The 13,538-nt window shown below is 41.2% G+C and overlaps 1 protein-coding gene across 1 annotated transcript in view; it reads right to left on the bottom strand.

Annotated features, from left to right (window-relative positions):
* DPP10 (dipeptidyl peptidase like 10) overlaps positions 1 to 13,538 on the bottom strand; it is a 393,708-nt gene that overhangs the window by 78,126 nt on the left and 302,044 nt on the right. The window contains exon 8 of the mRNA XM_025196931.1: positions 1,516 to 1,636. Within this exon, the coding sequence (XP_025052716.1) occupies positions 1,516 to 1,636 (121 nt within the window). The remainder of the gene's footprint in view (positions 1 to 1,515; positions 1,637 to 13,538) is intronic.

Genomic DNA, 13,538 nt, shown 5'->3' with positions numbered 1-13,538 from the left:
AATATATGGAATATACATATTTCAATTAGTAAGGTTCATCAAAATCCTGGCCCCACAGACTCCAATGGGCAAAATTCCCACATATTTCAATGAACCAGGATTGTGCTTATTGTTCTTACATATTACCTAACGCTCATAACAACGTACATTTGATCTGAATATGTCTACACATTTATTAGATCCAGGAGCAGTTTACTCATGAGTAAATTACTCATGAGTAAATGTTCCTGGGCAGGCATCTACACATGTAGGTAAACAGGAGCAGATTTGCTGCTAATGGCAGTAAACTGTTCTCACTTCCTGGTGCCCTGCAATGGGCCTCTGCCACCATCATCAGGAACTCTAGACTCCCTTGGGTGCTAACCAGAGGCTGGCAGGGAGCACTGGGCGCAGGAAACAGCTGTCTCCTGGCCAGGGCTGGGACATTGCTCCCTGCCCCTGGGGGGACAATATCCCCCTGCCCAGACAGCAGGGAGCTCCCAGCCCTCGTGCCCTGATAGGGGCAGAGGACTTAGAAAGAGCTGCAGGGGAGACGCAGATCCAAGCCTCCTTCCCTGATCCTCTGGTGGTGCAGGGGGCTGGTACCTGCCCCACCCCTGCAGCTCTTTTCAAGCCCCATTCCTCAATCACCTGCTTGGGGCATGGGGAAGGGACCTGCCCCTAACTGAGACACTTCCCAGCCCTCATGCCGTGATCCAGGGGTGGGAGCTGGAAAGCCTGTTCCCTGCTCAGATCCATGATCAAAGAGCTGGGTGGGAACATGCTCCCCAGCTCCTGCCAGCAGGGAGCTCCCAACATCAGCTCCACAACCATGGGGCTGGCACTGTGAAATCCTTATCTCCCAGCACCCAGCTCTGTGACTGTAGAGTTGGCACTGGGAGATATGACTCTTCCTGCCCCGCTGCTCCCCAATCATGATCTTGAAGCAGGTGGGCTTGGAGCTCCCAGCTGCCAGGGCAGGGGGACATAGTCCCTGCCTGGGCTCCAGTGGCAGAGCCTACCCCAGCAGCAGGTAGCTCCTGGGGACAGGGAGCAATCTCCCACCTCCTGGTGGCTGGCTGGCTGGGAGCAGATGTGCTTTCGGGCAGGCATCTATATGAGCACTACTGCACAGGTAGTAAACACAAGTAAATTTGCTACTGCATTTGCAGAGAGAAAATTTACTTGTGATTAGCAAGGTTTACTGCACAGTAAGCATGTGCATGTGTAGCACCAGCTTCATGTGCAGTAAACTACACTACTTCATGGTAAAGCATCTTATGTAGATGCACCCTCTGGGTGGGAAATAACTACCTTGACTTTAAAAAATATAACTAAATGCAAATCAATAGTCAATGTAAAGTATGAACAGATGCAAAGATATGAAGGCAATTTTCAAAGAAAATAAGAAAGAGATTAAAAAAGAGAGCAAACCAACCTCAGATAGCATTGTCTGCAATGAATAGATCTCTCCTGCAGGTTTTGTACAAGAATCTCTTTTCTGTATTAATAAACATCTATATTTGTCCAGCTTACCTTCATATAACCAGTCTGCAATTCCATTAAAAATAATTCCTTCTTTTCCTGAGGATGTCAGTCGCAATGAGCTACTCTTTACATCAGGTTGATAGTAGATGTTATTTTCAAAAATATAAATCTAGATCAGGTAAGAGGGATGAAGGAAAAAAATAACATTTTGTTCGACATAAATGAATGTTTTCATGCCAGTGACAGAAATACAATTTCCACAGTTTCATAACAGTCTAAAGAATAATTCATCATAAGTTTCCATAGAAAACTTTTATATATTCTGGTATTATCAATTTGTAACAAACTTTTAACACTTTTGCCACCTAGAATCCTCCTTTTGTAATTCTTTTGTTAATTGAAATATTTCTATTTACTTTAGGTAACCTTAATATACTTCTCAGAAACATCCAGAGCATAAAGCCAAATGTGAATAGAATTAAGTTTATGAAACAGTCTATCTAATCCTAATAACGTTGTTCTGATCTATTAAATTAGATGATTTTCTATCTTACCTATACATTAAAGGTATAGATCACTAAAATTAAATGAAGCAACAATGAAAGAAAAGAGCTGACCACTGATGACTATGCTTTGAGGTTGTACTCCTCACTATGGTATCCAAATGCCTTAAACAAAGTATGCTATACTAATGAGCCTCCTATTATTAAGTCTGGTTTCCTTCTTTCTTCTGTGTGGGTGATTGGAAAGACTGCACTTTTCTCTCTCCTTATTTTTTTTTTATTATCCTCCTCTGTTCTTCTGTCCTTTATCCTTTTCTACTCCCTCTCTTTGGAAGGCCTTCAGAGTCCCCTCATTTTAACTTCAACATCAGGGTGCTATGGCAGTAAGCGGTGTAAAAGAAGGCAAGGAAGAAAAAAAAGACCAGGAGAGAAAACTTGGTTTGAGGTGGGTGTGAAAGAGCTGTTAATGAAACTGAGGGGTATTGACTGAAAATCCTACACATCCCAACATATAGCACTATGCATTGCATAATTTCCTTTCTTGTTCCAGCAAGGGCCCTCACCACTGCCACCACAATCTTCACTGAAATAAGCTTTTTCTCATAGGCTTTGTCAATGATTTCTCCGTTGGCCTTATCTAATAATAATAAGAAATACGTCTTAGAGAAATTAGCAAAAAAGAGCAACAGGACCAAACCCACAACAAAAAGGAAAGCAAAATAGAGGATCAGCTGATGGGAATTCTTGTAAGAGTGTTCCTCCGAAAGAAATTTCCAAGTCCTTTCTTTTTCCCACCATTCCTCATCCCTCTCTCTCCTCTGCTGTCAGCATTCATGATTCAAGGATAATTTCAATTGTAAACACCTCAGAGCTGTAACCTAGTTTTCTTGTTTATCCTTGAAGTAATATGTCCGTCTACGTGTTTGTACAGCACACACTATTAAGTATGCTTCATAATACTTTTTCAGGGAGGAAGAAGCAGATAACATAGCACCAGAAAACCAACATGCGATCGAATATTTGGTGCTACTGTCTTTTTGGTATATGCTGCCACACACTGCCTTACTGGCTACTAAACCACAATAAATAAATATCCACTAAAGATCATTTAAAAGGTCCAGATAGTTATCAAACCCTGGCTTGTGGGAAAAGTACCAATCTGAGGGTTAAGTATTCTTGTTATTATTATTACTGCCCTCTCCCCTTCACAATTACCAGCTGAAATAGATTTTTTTCCCCCTAAGCATCTGCAAACTAGGGAGATTTCTTGATATTTAATAGTATGTACGATTTCGACCACACAAAGTAATAAATCTGAGGTCTTTCATACCATGGGCACCGAAGCATTTTTAGCTATTATTAGGAACTATGGGTGATTTGGGACAAAGTTACTTTGAGATCAGAAATTCAAAACTGTGCGGATTTTACCCGGAAGTAAAAATAATTGATTAAATGCTTTATGGCTTCAGCAGATATATAAATTATACACAAGTATTTACCAGTACATATATTTGAATAACTGGTATTGGAGGCTGTTCAGAATCTATCTGGACCTGACATATGACCTGTCTTTAAAGCTCCGTGTAGATCAGAAGTAAAAATTTTAAGGATGCCGACCTATTTAAAATGACAATGATAGACACTGTAGTCAAACTGATATGTATTATTGCAGGTATTTAGTTAATAAAAACTTACTTTTTCTGAAAAAGAAAAAAGAAATAGAAGTAATGTTAGTTAATATAGCACGTTTATTATTTGTGGTAGCTTAGACTAACAAAAGCCATGCTAAAATGGTGTTGCTCTTGTTTTATGGTTGTCCAGAGACAGACAGAAGCAATATTTGTGAGATAGGGTAATATCTTTTATTGGACCAACTTATACAATTGGAAAGATAGGAAACAAGCTTGCAGGCTTCATTGCTTTTTAGGCTTCAGTGGTTTTAATTAAATAAAGTCATTTTTGCCAATTGGTTGTTCTTTTAACTATCTAAAAGCATTTATTTATATTTTGATGTTAATGAGCGCAGCTCCAGTATCAAGCATTGCTATCAATGGAACTATTCACACCACCTAAGGATCTATCCTACTTTAAATAAAAAGCCAACCATTTAAGTAAAATGATTCTAGGTTATTTAGGCGCCCTTAAACATTCAGCTCAATCTAGTCCATCACTGCAAAATAAAGACAGGGACAAAACTTCTATTTCTGTACCTTTTAGGGTATTTGTACATTTACTGTGAAACATCTACAGTGTTTAGTCACTGTAGTGAAAAAAAAAAACCCTTCCATATAACCACTACAGTGTCAAGAAGAATACAGGATTAAAAGGTACTTGTTTTATGACTGAACCATGAAAAGGAACTTTAATCCTGTTATTACTAGTTAGTATGTGTTACTAATTCCATTTGACACATTTAATATAAGTGAATATCTCCAAAGGGATATCCAGCTGTTGGCTCCCCTGATTGCATGGTTAGTTATTCTTATTCCTTATTAAATCATTTACTAAAGTGTTCCACTTCCCAAACTCATCCCCAACCCTGAAAATACCCCTCACCCTCTGAATAGTCTCACAATCACCATTTCTGCTTTCTTACTATAAATATTCTACCCCTCCTCATTACCCCATATGTTGGGTCCTAGCATTGAATACTCCAGCTGAATAATCAGAGGAATTAAATCTGTCCCAAAACTGTCCGTATCTGAGGGAAATTCTCCACTTTGTAAAGGAAGGCCAGAGCTGTTGGGGTTCCATTTACCTTTTGCCCACTTGCTTCCAGATCCTATGTACCTTGACCCAGTTTGATGGAAACAAATAGGATTTAAAGTCACACCTTTCCATATCAAAATCAACAACCTAGGCTGAGTAGGCCAGCCCATTTCAACTCCTCCACTCCGCGGCTGTGCAGAATTATACCACATTTGCTCCCAAAGTAACAACATCCTCATGCTTAAGTTGTACACATATTGGAGGATGAAATCATTGTTTCAATCCTGAAATTCTGACCAGTTCTTATTATTCAAAGTTATCATTTCTGACTTTTCGATAAGGACCCGTAAAGAGTGTTTGAAGCCAAAGAGATGGCTACAAGTAACTTTACAAATACATCAAACCAATCAAGCAGGGAATAAACAATTGATTCTTAGTTCTGTGTGGTTCGTCGGAGAGCATTCATTGTTTTGCGGACTGACTCACGCACACTTCAAAAACAAATGCTTAGTATGAAATGGTGGGTATTTACTAGCACAACAAAGCAGATAGCACCACTGCAACAACAATAGCATTAAAATCAATTAGAAGCAACCGTAACACAAAAGTTGCTCTCACAGGGCTCAATTATAGCCTTGCCACAAATCGCAAAGGAGGGGCAGTACATTGATGCTGTGCATTAAAGCAGCACAAGAGGAAGTGGGATCTGCCTCTGACTTTCCTCCTGCTCTGTTGGGAATAAGAGAGAATGCAGCTAGGTTGTGTTTTCCCAGTGCTCCAGCCCACTTGTTCTGCAGGGGGAGCAGCCCCACAGAGCTCCCTGTATTGCTCTGCATAAATGTAAGTAACCCATACAGCTGATTAGGCAACGTTTTAATTCCTTTCCTATACCAAAAGAAGCCATTCTACAACCTATCCCATATTTCCGGTCAAAATTGCAACAGTAATATAGTTTTCTAAGCTAAAGCAACCGAAGGTTGGAAAAAATTCTGTAATGCAGATATATGTTTTTTTCAGTTATTTACAGCGTAATATTTCTAAGGTAAGTGCCTCTACACACAAACCATGGATGGTATCACCTGCAATGTATCTTGCAAACAAATTCTGCTTTTGTTTCAGGCTCTGCATAGCTGACACTGATTATCGGCTAAGTATTTTGGCAGTGTGCCCCTTTCAAATATCTGCAGCTATTGCGAGCATGTGAACAAGTGCTGACTGCAATTGAATACAATCCATTTCCTTAACGTTTTAAAAAGAAACAGACCTTTAATTGCTAGGGAAGCTACATGTCCATTTGCTTCCTGAATGTACAATTATGTAAGCGTGACCACTCATTAGGATGAAAAGGGCACTGGTGATAATTTTGCCTCTAGTGTCATGTATGTTCCAGCAAAGAGTAAGTGAGAAGTAAGGTTGGTTTGATTTCTTGTTGGAGCAACAGTACAGATGTTAAACAATGTTTCCTCTTCAGGTCTGGGAAAGAAGCAAGTGCAGCATAAGCTAAATATTAGGAAAAAAAAAAGTCTTTATTTATTTATGTCCATATCTGAAAGAAGACTGGCTTAAGGGAGTGAAAGAAAGCTATACACTAGAAACAAAGACAAGTTATCAGAAGTAGCTTCAAAGCAAGAGTGATTTATTTGATTCTGTAAAGGAATTATGTAAAAGCATAAGACCTTATCCAATACACTAAATGCTCTCAGGGAAATTATGTGGGTGAAACTAAACAACGCATCCATTCCCCTATTCTCCAGAATCACAGAAAAAAATTAAGAATAGAGACACCCAATCACTTGTGGAAGACCACGTTTCAGAAACAGTCCGTGTACTTCTGACGTCACAGTTGTGGACACATTTGGAGGGGACTTTTCCATAAGTTATTCATAATTCAAACGGAGAATTTTTCAAAAGGGCAATGGTGTTCTGTTCTAATTGCTGTGTGTGAACAAGATGAGAAGCACAGACCTGTAGTAAAACCGTTTCGACGTTTATCATGGATAAAGCAGCGTTAAAGTGGGAGTGTATTTCTTACGTTGATATTGTTGTCAGCTCATTTACACCTGACAATTAGAATTGAACAGCTGCTGCCATTTTGAAAAGTTCCCTTTTTGAAAGGGCTCCAAAAGAACACGTGTCCACCTTAAACTCACGGGAAACCTACCAAACACTTTCAGAATATGGACCTGGGAAGAAAAACTCATGGATGCTAAAAACTATAAATTAAATAGAGATAATAGTTTCATGAATCATTATTATCTAACTGGCGTCTCTTCTATCCTCTCACTACTCTAAGAGTAGTAAAGCTTCTTTTTCCCTTCTCAGTCATCTTGTTCTTTGACATCACATTCCTCCCAACTATACAGTTGGCCCAATAAAATATATACCAAAAATAACACCGCCCCCAAAAAAGAAAAAGTTGCTTCATGCATAGTTCCTGGACCATCAAAGCTACAGCAATTTTGAAAGCTTTTGCTAAATATGAAACAAAGGGGCCAGTCTTACAGTTTGCTTGGAATAAACTCAAAATGTTTCATTTCTATTTTGATTATTTTTATTGTTTTCTATATTTGACCTAAATGTATTAATGGAAAGTTATTTTGAAGCCAGAAATTGGCATTTTTCATTTTAAAATGTCAAAAAAACATTTAATTTCTTTCAGTTTTTTAAATGAGAAAAGTTAATTGAATATGATAAATTGATATTTTCCAATGAAGAAAAAGACCTTTAGAAAAATTCCTACTTAGCTCCTACTTTAACTAGCACTCAGGTTATATTTTCAGGGCTCCTTTTGCAAGAATCAGTGCTATAAATTATTATTTTAATTAGCATTGATATTTTTGAGATACTGCATGGAAACCCTAGTGATGGATTAGGATCCCATTTTGCTTTGTGCTACACAAACCATTTTTTATTTAAACGAGACATAACATCTTTACCTGCTCGTGGGTCTTGAAAATATGCTCCAAATATTATATAATGTATGATAAAATCAGAAGAGTTAGCCACAGTGAGGCAGAATCATTGGTTGAAGGCAAGTTATATATGTTGGATCCTGACCTCTGACATTCACACTTAAGTTTATTATTGTGTCTAGTCAAGACTACTGATAGTAGTATAATTAAGCACCTAATATATTTTTGCAAGATTGGGTTGCTGGTACAAACACTCTTATTACTTAAAAGAACAATGAAAGTTATTTAAATATCTTCCCTTGCAGCATTTTCTCCAAAAGATTCAGCACATAGGTTAAAATTGCAGGGCTTTTATTAAAACATGTTTGTGTCTAATTGTTACAGGGACATGATGAGCACTAAAATGTTGATGAGAAATACTGCTTCTTTCAAAGGTGTTAAAATAGGAGCTGCTAAAAGTGTATAAGCCAGATACTCTCATAAATTCATCAATGGCTTTGTGCCTAAAATGCTTTCCCAGCTTTTAGGCATGACGATAAGAAAATAAATTGAAAAAGGCACAAGGTGGAACCAGGCTATGCTATCTTACATGAAAATTGTCACTACTATTTTTAACCTGTTCTCTTCACCACCTCCTTTCCAAGACTGACATTTTTCAACCTAGAGCATGTAGTTAATAAAACCTCTGATGTGCGCAAATATTAACAGCTACCCTCAAAATTGCACATCCTGTTATTTTATTATTGTTGGCAAAAATAATTTTTTCAAGATTAAAAAAAATCAGTAAAAATGTACAACATGGGTGCATCTACACAAGATGCTATGGTGCCATAGCATCCATTGGCAAAAACTGTGACGCCGCAACATAGCAGCCAAAAATAAGCAGCCAAAAAATAACCATGTACAGTACAGGCTGTTACTGCACTGTCCTTTAGCACTTCCAAAAGGAAGTACTAGATGACATCACGGTAACAAAGGCGCCATACGGCCATGTGTAGATGCGCATCATGTCTCCTTAAATCTTTGCCAATTAATTAATCAAATCCTTAGGAATAATTTGGATTAGTGAGAGATTCAATTCCAATAATAATCTTTTTTTTTTCAACTCACTATGAAGTATTAAAGACTCTACAATGCTACCATTTAACAGTAATGCTAACCTTTCACCCTTCCTCTGTTGTAGAGCTGCCCTCTCCTACAAAAAAATACTACTGAGTCCTCAATCAATTAATTTTTTTCAAAGCACTTGCTTATTTTTTGTAGAATATTTCACCATTATACAATTATAACATTTTCTTCTAGGTCTAATTCCTGATGACAGCACCTAACATAAGAAGTTAGGCTTAAATAATAGCTGGATGGACAAGGACAAAGACACCTGCTCCTATATCTGTGAAGAAAAATCTTCTGCTAATAACGAGAGTAATTCTCATGCCTCACTAATTGATTTTTATCACTTCAGAAAGCGAGAGTTCACGTAGCAGTAGAATATCCCTAAATGTGCGCTGTTCCCTCTCATCCTTACCAATGTCCTGTCTGCAGCCTTTTGTGTGGGTCTGTCCACATCCAATCACTTCTGGAACTGCAATGCACTAGAGAGCTTGCTTGGGTACCAGTTTAACCACTGCAGCATGGAGTTAAACATGGGCTAATTTAGCCTGCCAAGAAAGAGCAGTGAATTTGTATGCAGCTAGGTTGTGCTATGTAAGATGTCACAGCTTTCTTCCAATTCCTTTGACTGCTGCTGTCCCATACCCTGTCATCATAGCAGGCACAGTTCGATCTACTTTTAGGCATTCTAGAAACACATGCAGGCTATAAAATATTGGTATGTTGGTCTCTATTACAGACTACATTTCAGCTGTCTATCATCATACAGGTCAGTGCTGAAGCCCTTACTCATTTATTTTATTGGGGATCACAACTATAGGTAAAGGTCCCAGCATCATATTCATGAAACATAGAGATGAAGCTGTGTGGCAGAAATGAATATTCCCCAAATCTGAAGGTGACAGACTGCAATGAACTCTACTTTTGTGCTGGTCTAGTGCAGGAGTCAGTAACCTATGGCCAGTGGGCTGGATCCAGCCCTTGAAGAGACTGGATTTAGCCTGTGACAGCTCAGGGAATTGGTAGCACATTCTAGCCACAGAAAGAGAGGAGCATTCCCTGGGGTCCTATTACCTGATGTATTCACTTTATTCTCTCTGCTGCAGAAAGGGAAGCATTACCAAGGTCCTAGCACCTGCCTTTTTCAATCTATTCCCCTTGTAACATTTGATGATTGTGGTGGGTGTGGGGATATGGTTATGGTGGCAAAAGGCTGTCAACCCCTGGTCTAGTGTGTGATAACTCTGATAAAATTAGAAGGTAACAGCGAAGTAATTCCTAGACTTTTCCACTGACAATGCTACTTCTGGACTTGAGACCCTGCTTGTGATTGCATTTTCTAGGGGCAAGACCACCATTCTTCAGTTGAATGTCTACTGGGCTTGCAACTCCACTAATGACATCAAGTGGAGTTTGGAAACTGCAGCACCAGCAACAGGAAAATAAGGCTAGTTAACATATCCTTATCGGGGTGTTTATCATAGCTGGAACACCGACATTGCTTCTACAATGGCTTAACATAATAGGGGTTTCTAGTCTCTGAGACAATGCATGATTTCGTTCTAATTAATCTTCCATAGTTTGCCTGTGACCTGTTTGTTTGACTCCATGATTGAAAACAACAGGATAAGCAAGGTGTGCCATCAAATATAATAGAAATATGGGCTGTAAACTGAAAGGGTCAGTGAATTTTGCAACAACAATTTACTCTTCACACACTGGTTTTAATAGTTTCCTGAAATTTAATTTTCAAGATGAAAAGATAATAACACCAAATGTCCAGTATCTTGTCATCGGGGAGTAAGCAACAATTTGGGCCTAAAAAAACCCGAGGGATTTCATACGCTCCAGTGCATAAAATATGTAATCACCTTTTGCCTTCTGCAGTTCTTAAAAATAGTGAAAACATGCCTGGCTAGGCAGTTCAAATTAACAAACTTCATTACACTCAAGACGGGTTTGTGCTTATCTGATCTCCACTATACAAAGTGATTTTCAAAAGAATTTCTCAGTATTATTAGCCTCACCCTGTATGCTAAACTGAATCAAAAAGATAAAGGCAGGCTAAACCTGTCATATTAAAAAATATGTCTGACCGCACTCCCAAATTTAAAAGGCAACCCAAATGTTTCTGCATCCTAAAAGAAACAGTTGTTTTCCAGGCTGAACATACAATCAGACTTTAATGTTCTAAGAATCTGTGCCCTTTGCATAAAATATTATAGAGGAGCCATTTTAGAATGTATATCTATCTATCTATCTATCTATCTTCAAAGTTAAGCATGGACCTCTCCACAAGGCTAAAGAGATGGTGGGAGCACCATAAAGATCCTCTGTCATTACCACTGTAGTCTTAGGGATGCAGTAATACCTGAAACTCTTCCGCTACAGACAGAAATTACACATAAACCAGTATAAGCATGGGTATGGGGGTGCACACGCCATGGGGAGCTTCCCTGAATCCAGCCCAGCCCAGGGTCCTTCAGTCCGGGGTACTCTGCTCTGGGGAGCTGAGGGGAATCCCTCCCCTCCAGCTCCTCCTGCCTCTGCCCTGCATGGCTAGGCAGCTTGGCTCTGCCACCACCACAGGTGGGAGTGTTGCCCTCGGCTCCAGGGGACAGGGCTGCCCCAGGCTGGTGGGCCCTGGGCTAGGCTGGGGGAAGCTCCATGAGGCACAGGATTCCTCCTGCACCCCCACACCTGGCTGTGCAGGTGTGGGACCACCCTGGGGGAATGCTTCCCCCTTCCCACCTGTAGCAGCAGCAGAACCAAGCCACCAGCCATGCCAGTCCCCGTGGCAGGGCAGCCCCAGGCTGAGGGACCCAGGGCTAGATGAGGGGAAGTCCCTAAAGGCACAGGGCTCCCCCCATGCACCTGGATGCATAGGCATGGGACTGGCCAGGGGGGAATTATCCCCCGCTCCCTCCTGCTGCAGCAGTGGAGCCAAGCTGCTCAGCCACATGGAAGAAGGGGAGAGGGAGGGGGAAATGTCCTTTGGCTCCCTGGGGCAGGGCAGCCCTGAGCTGGAGGAAGCCCTGAGGCATGGGGTTTCCTCTCATGGGCAGACACCTGACTCAGGGGCCCGAGACTGGACCAGGGGCTCCTTCCCCCAACCCTGCAGGGAGACAGCAGGAGGTTGGGAGCATGTGCTGAGCAAGAATCATCCCCCTCTCAGCTGGGTTGGGCTGGGTAATGGCTGGCAGACTGGGCAGTATGAAAATTGAATGTGAGTTCACTTTTTTATTAGTTCAATCGACAGAGCTTAGAGAAACTGGTGAAGATTGGATCCATTCTACCTCAGGATTTTAGACTCTCTGTACTTTGTATTTACTTTCTTTTGGAAGTATTGGTATGTGGGTCAATGTAGTTATGTCTGTCACTGGCACGTTGTTACCCCTAGTGGTCATTCAGCATTGCGGCAGTGACAACCTCCATAGAACACGGGTCTACGACAGTCATAGAAACTGAAGTCTCCCTCCAACAAAATACACATCTTGGGCAGACTCTGTATGTAAGGGCACCACGTGGACTTCAGGACCAGGCCCAAATGTCTGAGGCACTTCAATAGTAAACACTGCTCTACAGATGTGTCAAGCCCAAAAAAGAAGTAAAATGGATACAGTGCATAGTTCAGCTTCTTGGAAGGGAAAAACTAAGGATGTCATGATCCTATTGGGCATGGGGAGGAAGAGAAGGGGGCAAAGCCATACACATCAGAATGCAAGATTCATTTGGTCAGAGTGATAAGCACCCCTTGTTTCAGGGGCACCTGGCTAAACCCCTAGGGACAGAGGTAGGGCTGGAAGCCATGTCCAGCAGAGATCCCTTGAACTTTTACTATGCATTTTCTACTTCAGGAACAGCTTTGTGTTCTGAAAAAAGTATTTTATCTAACCAAGGGCATACAGTAGGTTGTTTAGGCTGGGGGAGATTGCTTGTTGCATAGTTGCTGATTGCTGGCCTCGCTAGAAGGAATACTGTATCAACAAAGTTCCAGAGCTGGAAGGGGGGTTACTTGCTGGGGGAGATTGCTTGTTGCGTAGTTGCTGATTGCTGGCCTCGCTAGAAGGAATACTGTATCAACAAAGTTCCGGAGCTGGAAGGGGGGTTACTTGGGGGGGAGCTGGAAGGGGGGTTACTTGCTGGGCTTGCTATACATGTCATCACATCAGCAGGTTTAACCTGTTACGTAGCTATATAAGGCAGACGCCCACTGGGGTGGGGGTGCTTGCTTTGCGAACGATTGCCAAGCACCACTTTCTGCGCAGGAAATAAAGGTTAAGTTGGATCCTTCACCCCTGTGTGTTTATTGGCACAAGCGCACCGGGCACGAACTCTCTGTCCTTTGGGGACAACAATTTCTGGCGACCACGAAGGGACATTACAAATACCTGTTAGTGCTTGTGGACACTCTGACTGGGTGGACAGAGGCCTTTCCGTGCTGAACCAACCAAGCAAAAGAAGTGGTCCGGATGATGCTAAAAGAAATAATTCCACGATTCGGAATCCCAGAAGGATTAGCCTCGGATCGAGGGCCACACTTTGTGTCAGAAGTGACCCAGGCAGTTTCCCGGGCTCTGGGGATACAATGGGACCTTCACACAGCATGGAGACCGCAGTCAAGTGGACAGGTGGAACGAATGAATCAGACTCTAAAAAGACAGCTGGCTAAACTTTGCCAAGAGACTCAGCTGAAATGGCCCGAAGCTCTGCCTCTTGCCTTGCTTAGAGTGCGCATAGCCCCTAGAGCTAAATTGGGAGTTAGTCCATTTGAATTAATGTATGGCAAGCCATATCCTAAGAATCCAGTGGTGACGCATGGGAGTCAAATGCATGT

Source organism: Alligator sinensis, unplaced genomic scaffold, assembly GCF_000455745.1.
Source record: "Alligator sinensis unplaced genomic scaffold, ASM45574v1 scaffold4_1, whole genome shotgun sequence".
Lineage (NCBI taxonomy): Eukaryota > Metazoa > Chordata > Crocodylia > Alligatoridae > Alligator > Alligator sinensis.
Note: the sequence above shows the minus strand (reverse complement) of the source record. Positions and strands in the feature narration are given on the sequence as shown.